The following is a 19,934-nucleotide window of genomic DNA, read 5'->3' on the forward strand; positions in this document are numbered from 1 at the left end:
TATTGTAATTCCAATGGTCTGAGGGGGAACTAGGCTTCTTCACCTACTCTGGACTCTAATTGAAGGCTTTAGAAAATCTAACCATTGATGACTTTTAAAAAACCCAGGAACCAACAAGGCTCAAACCTATCATGACCTGGAATTTGCTAGAACACCAGAGTCACTGTCCACAGTGAAGCCAGTTTTATATCACCATGGACTGAGAGGGTGCCGACCAAAATAAGAAGCGACCCTGTTCCAAAATCTCCACCTTCTGAAATTTTCAGCTGCCCACATAAACAAACCAAATGCCTTCTGGAGAAACGTTTTAAGGACTTTTCTGATTTCCATTCTTCTTTATCAACTCTCTTACATATATTTTACCTATAACAAATATTACATACCTTGATTTTTCAGTGGCAAGGGCATCGTCTCCCTGAGTTTGCTGAGTAGATTTCGCATCTCTCGCATATCTCTGCACACAAAGAACCAGCAGTGTTTTATAAGTAGTTTAGATAATCCTGGACAAAAACAGAGTTTATACTGGTAAAACATTTTCAGAATATACAGTGGGGCAAAAAAGTATTTAGTCAGCCACCGATTGTGCAAGTTCCCCCACCTAAAATGATGACAGAGGTCAGTAATTTGCACCAGAGGTACACTTCAACTGTGAGAGACAGAATGTGAAAAAAAAATCCATGAATCCACATGGTAGGATTTGTAAAGAATTTATTCGTAAATCAGGGTGGAAAATAAGTATTTGGTCAATAACAAAAATACAACTCAATACTTTGTAACATAACCTTTGTTGGCAATAACAGAGGTCAAACGTTTACTATAGGTCTTTACCAGGTTTGCACACACAGTAGCTGGTATTTTGGCCCATTCCTCCATGCAGATCTTCTCGAGAGCAGTGATGTTTTGGGGCTGTCGCCGAGCAACACGGACTTTCAACTCCCGCCACAGATTTTCTATGGGGTTGAGGTCTGGAGACTGGCTAGGCCACTCCAGGACTTTCAAATGCTTCTTACGGAGCCACTCCTTTGTTGCCCGGGCGGTGTGTTTTGGATCATTGTCATGTTGGAAGACCCAGCCTCGTTTCATCTTCAAAGTTCTCACTGATGGAAGGAGGTTTTGGCTCAAAATCTCACGATACATGGCCCCATTCATTCTGTCCTTAACACGGATCAGTCGTCCTGTCCCCTTGGCAGAAAAACAGCCCCATAGCATGATGTTTCCACCCCCATGCTTCACAGTAGGTATGGTGTTCTTGGGATGCAACTCAGTATTCTTCTTCCTCCAAACACGACGAGTTGAGTTTATACCAAAAAGTTCTACTTTGGTTTCATCTGACCACATGACATTCTCCCAATCCTCTGCTGTATCATCCATGTGCTCTCTGGCAAACTTCAGACGGGCCTGGACATGCACTGGCTTCAGCAGCGGAACACGTCTGGCACTGCGGGATTTGATTCCCTGCCGTTGTAGTGTGTTACTGATGGTGACCTTTGTTACTTTGGTCCCAGCTCTCTGCAGGTCATTCACCAGGTCCCCCCGTGTGGTTCTGGGATCTTTGCTCACCGTTCTCATGATCATTTTGACCCCACGGGATGAGATCTTGCGTGGAGCCCCAGATCGAGGGAGATTATCAGTGGTCTTGTATGTCTTCCATTTTCTGATGATTGCTCCCACAGTTGATTTTTTCACACCAAGCTGCTTGCCTATTGTAGATTCACTCTTCCCAGTCTGGTGCAGGTCTACAATACTTTTCCTGGTGTCCTTCGAAAGCTCTTTGGTCTTGGCCATGGCGGAGTTTGGAGTCTGACTGTTTGAGGCTGTGGACAGGTGTCTTTTATACAGATGATGAGTTCAAACAGGTGCCATTCATACAGGTAACGAGTGGGGGACAGAAAAGCTTCTTACAGAAGACGTTACAGGTCTGTGAGAGCCAGAGATTTTCCTTGTTTGAGGTGACCAAATACTTATTTTCCACCCTAATTTACGAATAAATTCTTTACAAATCCTACCATGTGAATTCATGGATTTTTTTTTCACATTCTGTCTCTCACAGTTGAAGTGTACCTCTGGTGCAAATTACTGACCTCTGTCATCATTTTAAGTGGGGGAACTTGCACAATCGGTGGCTGACTAAATACTTTTTTGGCCCACTGTAAATTTAAAAGCAAGTGCAGTGCGTGTACCTCTCTATGTTTTCAATATCATTTCCCACCAGCCACTGCTCCTGAGGAAAATCGATGGGAGAGGAGGATCGGTCCTCCAGGATGGGAACATCTGAGCTCTCGTCCAGCCTGAAATCCACCCTTGGCTCCGAGTCTGTTCCTTCAGAACCGCACAAATACAGCAGCACTCAAGCATGATTGACAAAGAAATCTCACACACTATAAAACACTTACATCTGGAATGCAATTCATGATTTCAAGAAAATTAAATACTTTAGTTTTAACATTTGACAAAAATTATTTCTTCCTTTTAACATTTTTTTAATTATGTTTTTAAAATGTAATGAACGTGAATACAGCACTCTGCTTCCCCCTACTGTTTCAATACAAAATGACAGCTCCACTGCAATCTCAAATGGGAAAGTTGTGACGTTTATTCAACAGCTATTTACATATAACATTTAAATATATCAGGAGTTTTCCTGCATATAAGAATTTCAGGTGGCCAACAGTGAGGTTTCAGGCAGATCCAAAATAAAATCACCAGTTTTGCAGTAAATGAACTTTTAGAATTTTAATTCGTTTTTCATTAAGCCAAACAGTTTTTAGAAGTAACAGGAACATTTACTGCACTTGGACAAAACCTGTGCAGTCACCCCTAAAGCCCCAGTGAGCTGGGGAAAACTGTGCATATAAAAATAGCACATGATATATTTTATTGCATTGTGCCCTTAGCTATCAACTACTGATGTTCAGCATAATTAGTTTTAATAACTATAAGCAAACAAAACAAGTATTCAGCAAATGCTTTAATATTTATATGTATTTAAATGTGTTTTAAGCCGAAAACAGCACTTTTGGACAAATGCAGTTTGAACTCATTACCAAGTGAACTAGAAATGAATTGCAGATCACAAGAAATTATTCCTAGATGAGGGTCCAGTACAGTAGGTCAATCTGAATTCCTGACTAAATGTAAATGAACTGCATAAAAGTTTTGTATTTTAATAATTTACTTAATAATATTTTAATTAGTCCAATAATGGAGAAACCCAAATTCTGAAGCTGTAAATCCCAAAAGTGTCAGAAGTTTATATTTTCCTTCTATACAGTGGGAAAAACAGAACATAATGTGATAGTTAGTGTGAGTACAAGAACATAATTATTACAATATAATGTTGTTTTGTTTTTTGTTTCTGATGTATGGGGAAGGTTTTACCGTGGCACACACCTGGGGACAAAGGAAGAAACTGATCATTTCAATCTGATCATTGGTTGGTTGATGAAAGTTTTGGGGATTTAATTGGCTGAGGTATTTTTCTTTTTCACCAAGTTTTAGATTTGGTGTGTTTTCACCTAATAGAGGAAGAATATTCTGAGACAAGTCCTAAGACCGGGCTTCTGTATTTTTATTTTTCATTTTGATTGGTTATTTTTATTTTATTTATTTATTTTGGTTTTTGAACAGTGCACTGGGAGTTTTGTTTGAGAGTTTTGTTTGGGAATTTCTTTTCTTTAAGCAGATCTGCACGATGGGAATTAAAAGCTCTATACGACACGTCGAGAAAACCGTTGCAAGTGAGTTTCTCCAAAATTACAATGGGCTCAGGAGAAAGTCACTTATTTGGGACAATTAGAAAATGAGTCCCTGCCCAAAAAGGATTCAGCGAGGTAATCCAGTCTAAATTCTTCTTTTTCTTTTGAAATGACGTCATTTTGCTGAGGGTGGAAACGAAATGCGACGATCGATTCCACTATCAGCAAAGAAAGAATGAATGAATGAATGAGTGAAAAAAAAACAAAACAATAAAAAACCCAAAACTGACTGACTGGTAAAAGCTGACAAAAGCTCACAAGACTTGACTAACTTGACCACTACTCAAGGTTAACCTCCACCTAGACAGGACAAAAGGGTGGATGAATCTATGTATGTTTCTTTTTACAGGAGCAGAAAGATGACAGCAACATCCTAGGTTGCATGAGCTTTGGGCCATACCGATTTGACCTTTTAAATGGCACTTTCTGTGTTTGTGGATTTACCAGCGGTGTGTTATTCATGGGCTTGTGTTGCTCACAGAGGTCACTGTGAGAAAGTGTGTATACACCTGCGCAGCGCTAACATTTGCATTCTCTTTTCAACAGCATTACAGTTCTTCATGTGATTTGATCATGTGATTTATAACAGGACACAACTGGTTGATGTTTTTTTTACTACAGGATTACTGGATTTATGAGTGAAGGGAACTGTGTTTGCAGGCTATATGTTGATTATGCTATTACAGTGTGTTCTTGGGAAAATGTTGAATATTACAGGGGAGAAGTGACTATAGTGTATTGTTGATCTGCCATGGGGCAGATCAAAAGAGGGATTTGTGAGTACAAGAAAATAATTATTACAATATAATGTTTTATTTGCTTAGATCAGAGGAATAGGGAAGGATTTGTCTGTGTTTCAGTTTGGCTTAGCTGTAGGCTTGCGAGTGTGTGTAATTGTTTAGAGGGAAAGGAATTTATTGACACTGGGGGTCTGCTGTCATAAAAGGAGACAGGAAGCTACAGTTGGGGATTGCTGATGCTGATGCTTGTACCTTTAATAAAAACTCATAATTGTTATAACTTAGAAGCAGGTTTGCAGGAGACTCTCCACATGCTTATCTGTAAATGTAAGACAATAAGAGGCCAATGGCCCAGTGGATGCAGAGTGGGAGTCTCAGTGTTTGTAATATGTTAACTGTGTTTTGTATGTTGTCTAGAGGAATTTGGTGTAGCTTGGATGAGGAGATTACTTTTATGACCCCCAGGAAGTCACGTATACAGAGACACACACACACAGTGCTTTGGCTGTTACGACACACCCACACTTACATGCACACTCACTCAGGTACTGGTGCATACACACACAAACTTTTTGTTTGCAGCACACCATGGGGGTTTTATGATGGGGTCGCTTCTATAAAGCTGACTGTAACAAACAAAGGAGTGGAAGATTTTCAGAGGGACACCGGCCTTGCTTCTAGAACAGCGGTCCCCAACCTTTTTTGCGCCACGGACCAGTTTATGCCCGACAATATTTTCATGGACCGGCCTTTAAGGTGTCGCGGATAAATACAACAAAATAAAACTAGTATCGGTACCGAAAAAAAGAAAATTTATTCATAACACACGCGAAAAGACCCAGGAAAACCGAGTAAACGATAAAAACGATAACAAAATAACGCTGAAAACCGATAAAAACCCTGAAAACCATACATTTCACACCTGAGCCTCAACTCTCGCGGCCCGGTACCAAACGACTCACGGACCGGTACCGGTCCGAGGCCCAGGGGTTGGGGACCGCTGTTCTAGAAATGCATGCTTAAATGAAGATGAATAAAGATGAATAAAAGGTTTTTGTGAAAGATGTACTACTAGTCCCGGGCCGTCTCTGGGCATGCCCGGAGGAATAAAAAGAACCGGGGTGAAACTTGATTCATAACATTAGTAAAGGGTGCAATGTAAAAAAACAAAAAACCAATCTGTATTTGCAGCTTGTTTATAATTTAATTTGTTTCCTTAGTAATATCTAAACTTATTTATTTGTGGACATATTTTGATCTGGAGAAAGATTAAAATTGGAGGCAATGAAGATCAAAACACATACATATACTCTTCAACTAAGTTCAGCATTAAATAATAACAAACTAAACTGATTCCTTATGATACATCACCCTTAGAAAACCGTTGGAGATGTCAGCGAAGCAAACTTATCTTAACAGTGTGCATGATGAACGTGACTTGCAAATAGGCTGCACATCGGTGACATGCTACAATGCAATAACTGATCTAAAGTGCCATACAGTGGCTTGCAAAAGTATTCGGCCCCCTTGAACTTTTCCACATTTTGTCACATTACAGCCACAAACATGAATCAATTTTATTGGAATTCCACGTGAAAGACCAACACAAAGTGGTGTACACGTGAGAAGTGGAACGAAAATCATACATGATTCCAAACATTTTTTACAAATAAATAACTGAAAAGTGGGGTGTGCGTAATTATTCAGCCCCTGAGTCAATACTTTGTAGAACCACCTTTTGCTGCAATTACAGCTGCCAGTCTTTTAGGGTATGTCTCTACCAGCTTTGCACATCTAGAGACTGAAATCCTTGCCCATTCTTCTTTGCAAAACAGCTCCAGCTCAGTCAGATTAGATGGACAGCGTTTGTGAACAGCAGTTTTCAGATCTTGCCACAGATTCTCGATTGGATTTAGATCTGGACTTTGACTGGGCCATTCTAACACATGGATATGTTTTGTTTTAAACCATTCCATTGTTGCCCTGGCTTTATGTTTAGGGTCGTTGTCCTGCTGGAAGGTGAACCTCCGCCCCAGTCTCAAGTCTTTTGCAGACTCCAAGAGGTTTTCTTCCAAGATTGCCCTGTATTTGGCTCCATCCATCTTCCCATCAACTCTGACCAGCTTCCCTGTCCCTGCTGAAGAGAAGCACCCCCAGAGCATGATGCTGCCACCACCATATTTGACAGTGGGGATGGTGTGTTCAGAGTGATGTGCAGTGTTAGTTTTCCACCACACATAGCGTTTTGCATTTTGGCCAAAAAGTTCCATTTTGGTCTCATCTGACCAGAGCAGCTTCTTCCACATGTTTGCTGGGTCCCCCACATGGCTTGTTGTAAACTGCAAACAGGACTTCTTATGGTTTTCTGTTAACAATGGCCTTCTTCTTGCCACTCTTCCATAAAGGCCAACTTTGTGCAGTGCATGACTAATAGTTGTCCTATGGACAGATTCCCCCACCTGAGCTGTAGATCTCTGCAGCTTGTCCAGAGTCACCATGTTTGGAATCATGTATAATTTTCGTTCCACTTCTCACGTGTACACCACTTTGTATTGGTCTTTCACGTGGAATTCCAGTAAAATTGATTCATGTTTGTGGCTGTAATGTGACAAAATGTGGGAGAGTTCAAGGGGGCCGAATACTTTTGCAAGCCACTGTATCTGGTGCAGAAATTCACTGTAGTGTACAAGTAGTGATGTAGTTGCTGCAGGATGGCAACTTAACTGCACAGTGACAAAGGGTCTGGTCAAAGTGCTGTTACACGGTGATCATTCACAAATCGGAGTGAGATTGGTTGGAGATAGCAGCTACCATGAGGCGACCTGTACACAAATGTGTTCCCCCAGAAGATGAATTTGTCACCTCTGAACAAGCAATTGGTTACTGCAACGACTTGCAACTGGTTGATGAAAGTGAAGAATAATCACTGCAATCACCTGGTGTTATACTAGTCACAAGGAGACCGGTGTTCTACTTTTACTCCAAGTGTGACTGAGCCATTAGCACAAAATGCAAGACATGCTGCACAACTGCCTGGAAAACACGGAACTTTTTTCTCCATATACGTCAGAAATATTTATAAGTTGAACCACAAACATCCACTCAGGTCTTTTGGGGATTTCAGGTTGTAAAGTCTGTATCTCATCAAGCTGCATCAAACATCTGTACTGTGCGTTATTGGGCATATATATCCAATTACTCCGACTATACGAACACAGCCCAAACAAACCAAAACATAATATCCATGGTAGCAGCATATTGCACTTGGAAGGTAGTTAAAACAACAATAATAATATTCTTGTTATCTGAAAGCAAAATGTAATCAGTTGGGAGTAACACTTGATTTTTAAAGCTTTTAAATACGACACTTGGCTTTTAAATACTACACTCAAACACCTGGCCACAGGCGGTTTTTATTTTTTATCTTTACTCAGCAATTCAGCATCATCACACCGTGTGTTCACTACTGTAACTGTACTTTTTCTGTGTAGCTGCAGCACCCCCAGCAGGCACATCGACTTGAGCATCTCCGTTATGAACATCTCCAGACAGCACTGCAGCTGGATGAAGAGCCGACAGATCTCGGGATGGATCTCCCCGTCCTCTGGACTGCAGCATTAAGGAGAGGAGAATCAGACACTCACAGTCAATAGTTTCATCTGTTATTCCACACCAATACGTAACAATTAAACTGCTAGACAAACTTTTAGCTAAATAAGTTCTACTTATATTTTTACTGTATTTAAACCATTTTTTGTTGGTTTTTTTTTTCATTTTTGTGGTCTCAAATCAACAATAATCTATAACTTTTCATTCATAATTTAGCCACGTTTTTCTGTTAAGTTTATATTAAACTGTTTAATGCATGTAATATTTTTCTAATCGTGCTTTTTCAACCTTTTATTCCTACCTTTTATTTTGATCATTACTTTTCTATTACAGTCACAAATCAATTTATTTTGTCTATATTCTAAGTCTTATTTTGCATTAACTGTTACCTTTTCTGCTCAAAGCTAATTCATCAGTTGTAGTTGTTTAGATAACTGATTGATTAGTATCCCGCTTGTATGTATCCCTGATTGGGAACACCTAGTATCTAGCATATTTAACCTTCACTTAATAAAATAAAATATGTGTATATGTGTGACTAACTGTGGATAAAATCTATCACTGACTCCTTTTTCAAAATTGTTGCTTTACTGATTTAACTTAAAATACACTCTGTGATGCTCACCTGTTCTACCTGAATAAACGTTAGCTCATAAACGTTTTAAAAAAAGACAAAATAAATTCAATAAATGAGGGAGCCACAGTTTCTTCTTAAAAAAAATATTATCATTCAAACTCGTGTCTAACCCCGAAACAGAGATGACGGCGAGGTCCTGGTGCGCAGCCCGGGCCATGGAGCATCCTTTGGACCGTGTGTGGTGCATCTGAGCCCGCAGAGAAGGACAGTCGGCGGAGATCTCGCCGACGGAGATGACCTGCTCCCGGTACAGCGCTACGAGGGTGTTGAATTCCTGCACAGTCTTAAGGAAAACAAACCATCAGACGATCAGGAAGGACACGATATTACTGTGTGTGATTTCAAATGCAACAAATACAACAAACACACTCTTAATGCGGCTCATCGCGACGCTTTTTATCCATTATGCGCCAATGCTGCTGCACCTGCGCGTAAAAAAGTCGGATTTACACGCATGAATCTGTCCTTTGGTGCAGAGCTGAGCTCAAGTTAATCATTAACAGACATGACTACGATCCTTATTTCAGTACCCACCATCCTGCTGTCGTCCACAGCCCCCTCAGTACTCTCCCGGCGATCCGTCTCCGTCTGCGCCGCTTTACCGAGCGGAAAGATGCTCCCTGTGGATCTTGGGCGTTTTTTCCGCCCGTACGGTGCAGAACACATGCATGCACACCCACCACCGGAGCCGAGCCAGACGCAGCCAGCGATGCCCTCTTTTCTGGTGGCTGCTGTGTCCTCTGTGGAGAAGACGACACGCAGACGCTGCTGGGTGTGGGCTTTTCTTTTTTCGCCCCCCTGCTTAATGCCTAAAGCCCCCTCCCGCAGCGGTGCGTGACTGTTCCCCAGAACAGGATCAGAACAGATATCCCAGCAGCTCCCTCCACATCCCAGCCGAGCGGAGTCACCTTCAGCCCCTCCTGAAGGCCGACAGGGAGGCTCCTCCGTCTTCCGCCCCACGCTCACGTGTGCGGAGGATACAGAGAGAGCCAACGGCAAAACAAGTCGTCACCCTCCGACTGAAAATTAACCGTTTCTGTGCATACAGGACAAACGATATGATTTTTCTTGCATCCACGAGATGCACGTTATTTAAACTCATTACCTACTTATGCATATCAGTCAGGGGCGTGTGCGAAGTGGACTGTGGGGGCAGCAGCCCACCTCCCTTTCAATGGTCGAAGTGGGTTGCATGTGGCCTATGACATTAAGTTTGACATCCCTGGTTTAAATGAAGATATTCACTACAAAAGAACAGGTGAAAACAAAGTTACGTGTTTTTAGTCCCCAGTGTGCCACCTTATTAAAAAAGGAGTCCTGGAAACAACTCCAATATCAGACATGGGGTAACTTCTTTTTTTTAAAAAACCAAGACCTTGTCAGCATAAATGCTCATCTCAAGGCTTCAAAGTATGACTTGAATGAATGAATCATGTAACTTCATCCATCTTTTTTGCTGTTATGTCATGTATGTAAAGAAACTAGGCTTCAAAATACAGACACTTGATGGCTAGATTACAGCTTCCTGTGCTTTAAGCTAGCTTGATGCAACCTCAGACCCCAGTGTGAAATAACCAGCATCATTATGGTGGTTATCAACTTTATCTGTTAAACCAGGCTCTCTGCTGCAGGCGCCATGTATGCTCAAATATCAAGGTCATGTGACTTCTGACCAAAATGCTCTCCGAGTACTGCCTGCGCCAATCAGACTCACAGTTAGATGATGATAAAAATCTGAAATGAATAAAACAAACGTAACAGTAAAACGCAAAATATACTGGGACAGAAAAACATTAATGTGGTGATTTAGGGTTTTACTTTGTCAGCAGATACTGATTTAGATTAGAATCAAGTATAAGAACATGTATAGATTTTCTCCATCACCACATTATTGCATGCAACTATGCAATGCACATTTTGTGCTTTATATCGTGGTTTTACTAAAGAACGACATTGCGACAGCAGAGAATTTTAATCATTTAATTACATGGTGCTTCAGCCATTTTTAAACCACAATTTAAAACCTGCTCCTGACCAGGCGTTTGCTGATTTAGCTGGGTAAAGAGAGACAAAGGAGGGGCTTTGGGCCCACTCTGTGAGCACCCTTAAGTGGCCCAGTCAGGACCCAGACTAATTCGACTGATCTGAAAACGGCTGTGCACCAGCGCTCCCCGTCAAACTTGACAGAGCTTGAGAGGGTCTGAGAAGAATGAGAGAAAGTGCCCAAAACAGGTGGACCGAGCAGAGTTATTATAGTTTAGCATTTCCCAATGAGTTAAAAACCATAAATAAAAACACATTTTCAGCCAAAAAAAAAAAAAAAAAAAAAAAAAAAAAAAAAAAAAAAAAAATCAGCCAGCTAACCTTTATTGAGACTCCTGGTATGGATTACATTTCACAGAAGCAGCGTGTCTCTACATTTAATACAGAAAATGGAACAGCAGCAAGATCTTTGGATGGCACTTTTGAAAACACAAAGTGCTTCACAGTTTGGATGAAGTGTACATAAGTCAAGGATATGTACTTACATTAAAGTTTTTTCACATCCATACGTTGTGAAACATGACGGACAGAAATTAAAGACCTATGAAATTGAGTTTTCAGCAGATGGTTGAAAAAAAAACAAAAAACCCCCAAAAATAAATAAATAAATAAAAAAAAACAAAAAAAAAAACAAAACAACACACTGATACGGTCGTCTTCAGGTGATGCCTCAAAGCTTGGCACCTTTGAATTTAAGAAATATGGCATTCAAAATTCAAATTGCTGTCAAGTGACCTTAGTGAACATGACACAAGAAGCTCAGTTTTGCAGTTCTGTGCTTTGTTATGTTAGCAGGACAAAAATCATCAGACTGAAGATTTTTCAAGTAATTAGGTAGTTATTAAACCCTAATCACACTCAATACTATAAACTTTTCTCAACAATTTCTGCAAATGTCTCACATGCCCTCCATTTCGGAGGTATTCCCGGACTCTATTAACATCCGACATGCGATTCAGTAGGCCTAATCTGGAAGAAATGATGCGATTAGACCATAAGGTCTAAAACAGTAGAGGAATAGGATAAAACAGAGGAACACTAGAACCAGGACACAGCACAGGATGCAGCTGATGACAAAAAATATCTTTAACAAAATGTGGCCCAATTGCACTCCGTAAAAATGAAGCACGGGAAAATCTTCGTCTCTGATACCTAATGAGAAAGAGATGAAATGTTCCACATTTAATGAATTTGTGTGTAATGTCATTATTTGTGCAGAGGTTCAAAATGTTATTTTTTTAAACAACAGAAATACAAGTTTTATATTTTACAAAGTGATACATGTTTAACAGGAAAAAAAAAATCTCCAAATACAAGCGCAGATAAGAGCAGAATTTTAAAAAGTGGAAGAATATTAAACCTATAAAACAATGATTAGCTTTTAGATGAAACAGATAAACATATGAAAATATTCAATTCATTCGGCAGATAAGCGCACTACACATCATTTCCTCAGCCAGAAACCTTCATCTGGTAATTCTGCCTGAGTCTATTCACAACCATCAGATCCTTCAATCTCTCATCAGTTTCTTTCCTTTACCTTTGATCTGCAATAACATAAGGAGCTCTACATAAAGAATTCAAGTTAGAAAACCAGACTTTTTTTTTTTTTTTTAAAAATGGGACTCAGGTTTTTTCCTTATTTTAGGTTCTATTACTGTTCCAGTGCTAGATACTCACATTAGACATGACATGTCTGAACATGTAAAAATAATAGAGGTTATCCGAGTAATTAATTTGGATTTATAACAAGTATTAAAACAAAATGAGTGAACTGAACTGCATTCTGTTCAATAATTTACTCCTTTTGCCCTTCAGCAAACTTTTCTTTTACTCTTGTTTCTCCATGAAAGTCCAGATTCACTCGTTGCCAGGCTGCTGTGAAAGGTTTAGTTCATTTATTTATTAACATTTTGAGTATATTTCATTTGAATTTTAATTAAAGCTCAAGTGAAAAAAGTGACCATAATAGTGGTAAATAATCATGATCTCAAAACAAACATAATTATGGTTTTATGCCCTGATCGAGAAACCAGAAGCTCAGGCTTCAGACTGCTCCACACACTCCTCAGTTTCACACAATGTCATCTTCTCTTGGATTTGTTTGTGAGTAAGAGGGAATAACTCCAATATGGTCACCTCAGGCACACAACTAAGGGGTTCAAGTGAATACATACATATATCACAACCCCAAGTGTACATAAGTGTGTTACATTTAAAGAATTGAAAATTATATATTTCCCAAAGACATAAATATCTATTGTCAAATCAGAACTGGTCCCATTCCAAAACTTTAAGTTCTGATGCTTCTTTCTCTGGGTGTCACAGTTATCACAGGAAGTATTATTGTAGCGTCTATTTTACAATATAAAGCACCTTGAGGTGACTGATGTTGTGATTTGGTGCTGTATAAATAAAATTGAATCATCTATCCACCATAAGAGACTAAAAGCTTTTAAGTGGAGGAATGCTCTGCCTGGTTTGCAAACCTAACTATATCGATTTTAACTCCAGTTTCAGTTATTGTTTTAACAGTTTACAACCAGCTGTGTAAAGATAAAATACCCTACAGACACTAAAGCAAGGCGATAAAGCAATACCATTTATTGCTTCCTCAGAACCAAGGTCCTGATGCAATGTGAGCTGAGACTGAAAACTACTTCATGCATTTTTGCTTTTGTCAGCCTTCACAGAAACGGGATAATCCAGACTTTTCTGTCACAGTATTACACTGGAAACACTTCCTAGTCAAATAAAAACAAATTAAACTAAACAGCAAAGCTTCTCACCTTCAGGCAGAGGCCATGATGCACATGGCGAAGCCTCAAATTCACACTTGCGAGCCTTGTAAAGTTTTGGGAAAAAGGTTTTTGCCCTTTGATCGAGCTCTGAAGAAGACAGAACAGGGGACAAACTAAAGAGCATATCCTCACCAGAAAATGTTTGCTATTCTGAACACAAAGAGCGAATTAACAAACGTACCAGTTTGTAAGTTGGTGTATAAGATGACATCCCGGCAGAGAGGGCAGGTGGTCTTGTCATTTCCACTGTTCATGGCGTGTGCGCGAAGACATGGCTCACAGAAGACATGACCACAGGCCTGACTTCTGTGAGGACTGAAGTAGACATCCAGACAGACGGCACAGGTGAGGTTCTCCCTGTTCTCCTGGTGCTCCTCCTCCTCCTCATCATCATCATCCAGCAGCAAAACTCTCACACGTTCAGCCTGGACATAAACATCCAAGTTTTTATTTTTTGGTCCCAAACGGCGGAGGGAAAAAAAACGCTTCTACAAGCATACTTTGGAGGAGAAACTGCCCAGATCACATTTTGAATCTTGTATCTAAAATAATTTAAGTCCTGCTCATTATTACATGCATATGGTAACTGCACTGGTTCTTATACAGAGTTTTTCTACACTTACGGATACAGTTATGTCTGAAGGTTTTCACAGGACTCCAGGCAGTCATATGAAACTACACTCCATGATTCAACAGCATCTAGAACCACCTTCAACAGCAACTTTAAGTAATGATTTTCTGTATGACTCAGTCTCTCACATCATTGTGGAGGAATTTTGGCACACTCTTCTTTACCATGTCACTTCAGTTCACAGACTTTTGCACACCACAGGGAAACGCACTTCAGCTGATTAGTGCCAAACAGCAGACTACTAAAACACTGGATTTTCGCTAACCACAACTGAAGCACGGCCTTCATGCATTTGGTCTTCATCTATACACAGCAAGCCAAATCAGATCATTTTATTAAAATGCATCTAAAAGTCACCAACATACAAACACTTAGGTGAAGTCCATCAAATAAAGCAGCCACAGCCTCAAGTTTCAGTCTTAAAATAGAGTTGTTATGAAGGGAAAACTATCCACAGAGGCCAAAGCCCCCATTCTGTGCCAAACAGATTTTTTATGCTGTAATGTTTTGGGGTATTTTACCATGATAATGGGGTCTGCCCTGCTTTTTGAGCTAGAATGAAGGAATCATTGGAGAAGCTGCAGTTTTCAGCACTTCCATGTTGGCTTCCTTTTTCAGCCACAGCAGCTGCCACTTGATTGCATCCTTCATACTGACACTAACTCAGTGTGAACTTTGCTCTCTCACCAGTGCTTTCTCCTTCTGGTGTTGCAGCCATCTCTCTCTCTCCTCCTTTGTTTCAGTCTCACACTCTTCATATGGTTCTTCTCTTTTTTACCAAGGCTGTTTGAGGGTGGGGAGCCGACAGAGATTTGAGGCTGAGACAATAACACACGTCACTTATTTAGCAGCTCAAACAACAGAATCTATCAGCTAGTGAATTTTTTTTTTTTCCCCCACTGGTATGCAAGCAGACAGTTTAACCACAAGTTTGGGCTGTCTATCAGGGGGCAAGAGGTTGGGAACACAGGGTCATCAATCTGTCACAGAGTTAAATTGGAGAGAAAAACAACCAGCTGCACCCACATTCACACTTACAGCCAAGTTAGAATCACAGTTTAACCCAATATGCTGGTCTATGGAGTGTGGGAGGAAGCCAGAGCACGCAGACATGGGGAAAACATGCAAACCTCGCACAGAGGTCCTAGTCATTGGATTTGAACCCAGGACCTTCTTGCTGTAGGTGACAATCCCATTGGACCACTTTGCTGCTCACTTTGGAAGTTATCTGCCCACCAGCTATGGTAGGCTACAGCATACATTGCTATATGAGAATGAGGTTAACCGTGCCTTAAAACTCTCTTGGCTGCTAAGTTAGACTGAAAATGGGAAATAACCTTGCCAAGGTTTCAGCCCCCCCTCCCAAATTCAGATGCATTCTGAACACTGGAAATACTCAGTGTGGTTTTGGGATGAAAGTCAGTAACAGAGTCGAGAATTCACTTGACCATTACTTCTACTACTCTGTACTCACACGTAATCACGTGGTCTGGCAGGTTAAAGACAGTTTACAATAAATCCAAACAGAGAGAAAATAAATAAAAATGAATATACCACTGGTTCTTCCTCATGCTCAGAGACACTGTCAGAGATCCATCTCCTTCTGAGAAACACAGCAGGATCAGAGACCTCGTCGCAGAGAGCTGCAGTCTCTACAGAAGACTCAACACCCTCCTCTGTTAGCAGGAGATGCTGATCCAGAGGCGGCTGGGTACCCTCAGAAACAGATGAAGAGGCTTCACCATCTGTGTGAAGCTGCTCGCTTGCAGGATGTGAGACAACATCAGGGTAAAAATCACAACCACAGGAAGCTGGCACACTCTTCCAGCGAGCATTTTCTCTTTCTACAGGAGTTCGTCCATCAGTTTGTGGATTTGAGGCCTCCATAGGACTCTCATGGGGCATTGTAGCAGCACAGTTAAAATCCTGAAATCTATCCAGTGTAGTCGTGCTAAACTCAGCCCTCTCCTCGGGATTCTGAGAAATGTCCATCTGTCCCCTGTTGAGCCTCGACCTTAAAGGCTGGCCCATCAGGATGGAGTGCTTGTGGTCGTAATCCAGGCAGCTTTTGCTGAAGTGAATGGAGGCGTCAGTGCCACAGGGACACTGACTGCGATTAATGAAGTTGAAGCCTCCCAGGCGAGCTCTACAATTCTGGCAGTTGAGTTTTCCAGCAGTCCACTGGGTCTGGGGACACCAAAGGAACAAACAACAACAACAACAACAACAACAACAACCACCTTTATTTATAGAGCACATTAAAAGCCTTAGGCATACCAAAGTGCTTTACAAAAAAAACAATAAAATAATACAGTTAAGAACATTAATATCAATATAATAAGAACAGCAGACAATGTTCACAGTAAAAAGCCACTGATAAAATGGACTGCAGCACATAGATTATATCAGACCCAGTGCCGCATGATAGAGAACACCAAGAATGAAGGAATAGTAAAAAGTTAATGCAATAGGTCGCAGTTAACAAGTCAGCATTTAAGGGTAGAGAAGGCAAGTTCAAAAAGATAAGTTTTAAGGCGTGCTTTAAAAGAAAAAATAGAATCCGACTCCCGGATGCCAATCGGGAGGCTGTTCCATAACTCAGGTGCAGCAAAGGCAAACGATCGATCGCCTCTAGATTTCAACCGAGATCTGGGCTGAACTAACAATAACTGCGAGGATGACCTTAAAGCCCTGGCAGGGACATAAGGGTTTAAAAGTTCCTTAAGATAGGTTGGTGCAGTATTATTGATAATTTTATAAGTAAACAGCAATATTTTAAATTGAATGCGGTATTTAATAGGCAGCCAATGCAGCTCAGCAAGAACAGGAGTAATATGGTCAAACTTCTTGGTTTTAGTTAGAATACGTGCCGCAGCATTCTGAACTGTCTGTAATCTATGTAGAAGGGTAACATGGAGACCAGAATAGAGTGAGTTACAGTAGTCTAGTCTTGACGTTAAAAAAGCATGAATGAGCTTTTCTAAGTCATTATACGGGATATAGTGTCTGGCCCTGGAGATAAGACGAAGCTGATAAAAACTAGATCTGACAACAGCAGACACCTGTTTATCAAGTTTAAAGGAGCTGTCAAACAAGACACCCAGATTCCTGACAGTATCAGAGAAAGAACTAGTAAGAAAGCCAAAGGCATCTTGAAGTTTGGCGCGAAGGGCATTACTGCCAAAAATCATGATTTCAGTCTTTTTTTCATTGAGAATAAGAGTATTTGCCAACAGCCATTTCTTGACCTCACTCATGCACTCACGAAAGTTATTTAAAGATAAAGCGAGATCATCATTTAACTCAAAATAAATCTGGATGTCATCCGCATAATAGTGAAAAGCAATGTGGTATTTCTCAAAGATAGCGCTTAAAGGAAGCATATACAGTGAGAAAAGGGTCGGGCCTAACACAGAACCCTGGGGGACACCACAGCAAACAGGTACAGGGGGAGAGGAAGATGAGGCCAGATGTACCAAAGAGAGCCGATTGGAGAGGTAAGATTTGAACCAGTCCAAGGCAGTGCCCTTGATGCCAACAGAGTGCTCTAATCTTGCGACTAGGATGTTATGGTCAACCATATCAAATGCAGATGAAAGATCCAATAGAACTAAAACAGAAGGACGACCATTATCAGCCATAAGTAAAAGATCATTAAAAACACGAAGCAGCGCTGATTCAGTGCTATGATGTAGTTTAAAGGCTGATTGGAATTTATCATTTATATTATTCTCGTCCAGGTAGGTCTGCAGTTGAAGTAGAACCACCTTCAAGGATTTTAGCCAAGAAAGGAAGCTTGGAAATCAGTCTATAGTTGGCAAAATCACTATGATCCAGGTTATTCTTCTTTAAAACGGGTTGAATAAAAGCATGTTTAAGAACTGAAGGTACATAACCAGAAAGCAAGGACACAAAGCTTAATGATTAACTTTTTTCAGTTTCTTGCTCCTCTTCCAACAATAACAGTCAACACAGCTTTAAAAAAAAAAAAATAAATAAATAAAAAAAAAATGTTGACATATTATCTTTGTTCACACGGGTCACACTCACTTGGTGAACTGAGGTCAAAATCCACTCTGGTAATGTGTCAACATCGAGGTGCCAAATACTGCAAACATCAGCAGAGGCTTCATCTGTGTACGGAATCTGCTCCAAAGCAAAAAACACACAGACAGCCGAGACTGTTTACAAAAAACAGCTTCTCAGGTACTGATAGCCAGTTAGTGCCATGTGAGAAAGGATGTTTTCACACGACTTTCTACAGTCCAGTGGTGGAGGTGGTGATGATTTGGGCTCGTTTTGCAGCCATGGGACCTAAGCACCTTTAGTTATTGGGTCGACCATGAACTCCTTTGTACATCTGTGGACTAGAGCTCTATTAGTTTGAGGTCTGGTACATAAACCTCAATGAACTGAAGCCGCATTAAAAGACTGGGCCAAATTTGCTTTTTTGTGAGTTTTGTTTTAGCTTCTGTCACACATTAATTTCCCAATCAAATACCATAAAACGTCTCCTAAAGTAAACTATGAAGTTAATGAAAGAAAACACATTTAGGATTTTAAAATAAACTGTTACCGTTAACAAACATGTTGAGTCTATGATGCTTTTCCGACACTTCCTGCAGCGCAGCATGGATCTCTGCATATTTTCCTGCAGTGGGTCCTTCATCTGTACATGGTGACAAAGGCTGTCAATGCATAATGATGAACCCACCTGCACTGGTCCTGACTCTCAAATAAAGGACAAAAACTAATGACAAAAATATTTGGACATTCAAACTGTCAGCTGAAATAATCAGCTGTGAATACAAACAATTGGTTGTTTGAAGAGTCCTCCTCCCATCTCTCTTCCAGAGGCATTAGGAAAACCACATGTACAGAGATTGATTTCTGAGTCGGAAGTTGGAGGCTGGAAATCAATTAGTTCAATCGCTTGATGATGTGGATCCAGATAGGATCTGAAGTGGCTCAAATCATTTTAAAGCTACTACCTTTGGAAGTAGCCTACACATGCAAATAGATATAGGCTCCATGTGGTCCACAGCTGTTTCATTTTGATGATAAAAAAAATAAATTTATAGTTTGCAGCAAATATGTGGATATTACTGTTTAGTATTTAAGGTGTAAAGTTAAACTCACTTAAAGCTAGGCCTGTAATCCTGGAAGGTGCTGGAGGTGTTACAGCAGTCATCAGAAGGATTGTTAAGCATTTGGATGAACAAGGGTTTTACAGTTAACTAAAGTGCGACTTCACTCACCTTCAGGACTTTTTGGATTTACAGGGACGTTAATCTGAGCACTAAGAAGCAATGTGATGAATCCTGGACATGAGATGTTTCAAAAATCAAAACACTTATTGTCACATGGATTTGGTGAAACAACATCGGTCTCTGCGATTCTTTTGGTCCTGGTAGAGATCACGCTGAGATGTTTCCATGTTTTGCACAATCCTTTTATTACCATTGCAAGCAATCACAACTATGTTCTCTTTAACTTTGATGTACATTAAGGAATCTATTCTCAACAGATTACATGGATTCTTTCATCAGCTGACAAAGAGGTGATCAAAAGGTGAGCTATTAATCTGATAACCCTCTACACCACCTACTGGAGATGAACACTACAGGGAGTGCAGAATTATTAGGCAAGTTGTATTTTTGAGGAATAATTTTATTATTGAACAACAACCATGTTCTCAATGAACCCAAAAAACTCATT

General features: G+C 40.4%; 2 protein-coding genes across 2 annotated transcripts in view; both read right to left on the reverse strand.

Moving 5' to 3' along the window:
- c6 (complement component 6) overlaps positions 1–9,738 on the reverse strand; it is a 27,563-nt gene extending 17,825 nt beyond the window's left edge. The window contains exons 1-4 of the mRNA XM_042220585.1: positions 9,276–9,738; positions 8,852–9,024; positions 7,974–8,104; positions 2,181–2,319 (exon numbers count right to left, since the gene is read on the reverse strand). Of these exons, the coding sequence (XP_042076519.1) occupies positions 2,181–2,319; positions 7,974–8,104; positions 8,852–9,024; positions 9,276–9,407 (575 nt within the window). The 5' untranslated portion in view covers positions 9,408–9,738. The remainder of the gene's footprint in view (positions 1–2,180; positions 2,320–7,973; positions 8,105–8,851; positions 9,025–9,275) is intronic.
- Positions 9,739–11,082: 1,344 nt separating this feature from the next.
- Positions 11,083–19,934, reverse strand: part of LOC102300575 — a 10,974-nt gene continuing 2,122 nt past the window's right edge. The window contains exons 2-7 of the mRNA XM_042220586.1: positions 18,793–18,885; positions 18,267–18,362; positions 15,771–16,403; positions 13,767–14,010; positions 13,574–13,672; positions 11,083–11,936 (exon numbers count right to left, since the gene is read on the reverse strand). Of these exons, the coding sequence (XP_042076520.1) occupies positions 11,749–11,936; positions 13,574–13,672; positions 13,767–14,010; positions 15,771–16,403; positions 18,267–18,362; positions 18,793–18,885 (1,353 nt within the window). The 3' untranslated portion in view covers positions 11,083–11,748. The remainder of the gene's footprint in view (positions 11,937–13,573; positions 13,673–13,766; positions 14,011–15,770; positions 16,404–18,266; positions 18,363–18,792; positions 18,886–19,934) is intronic.

Source organism: Haplochromis burtoni, unplaced genomic scaffold (assembly GCF_018398535.1).
Source record: "Haplochromis burtoni strain Fernald_Lab_line unplaced genomic scaffold, NCSU_Asbu1 Contig_51, whole genome shotgun sequence".
In the NCBI taxonomy this organism is placed as follows: domain Eukaryota; kingdom Metazoa; phylum Chordata; class Actinopteri; order Cichliformes; family Cichlidae; genus Haplochromis; species Haplochromis burtoni.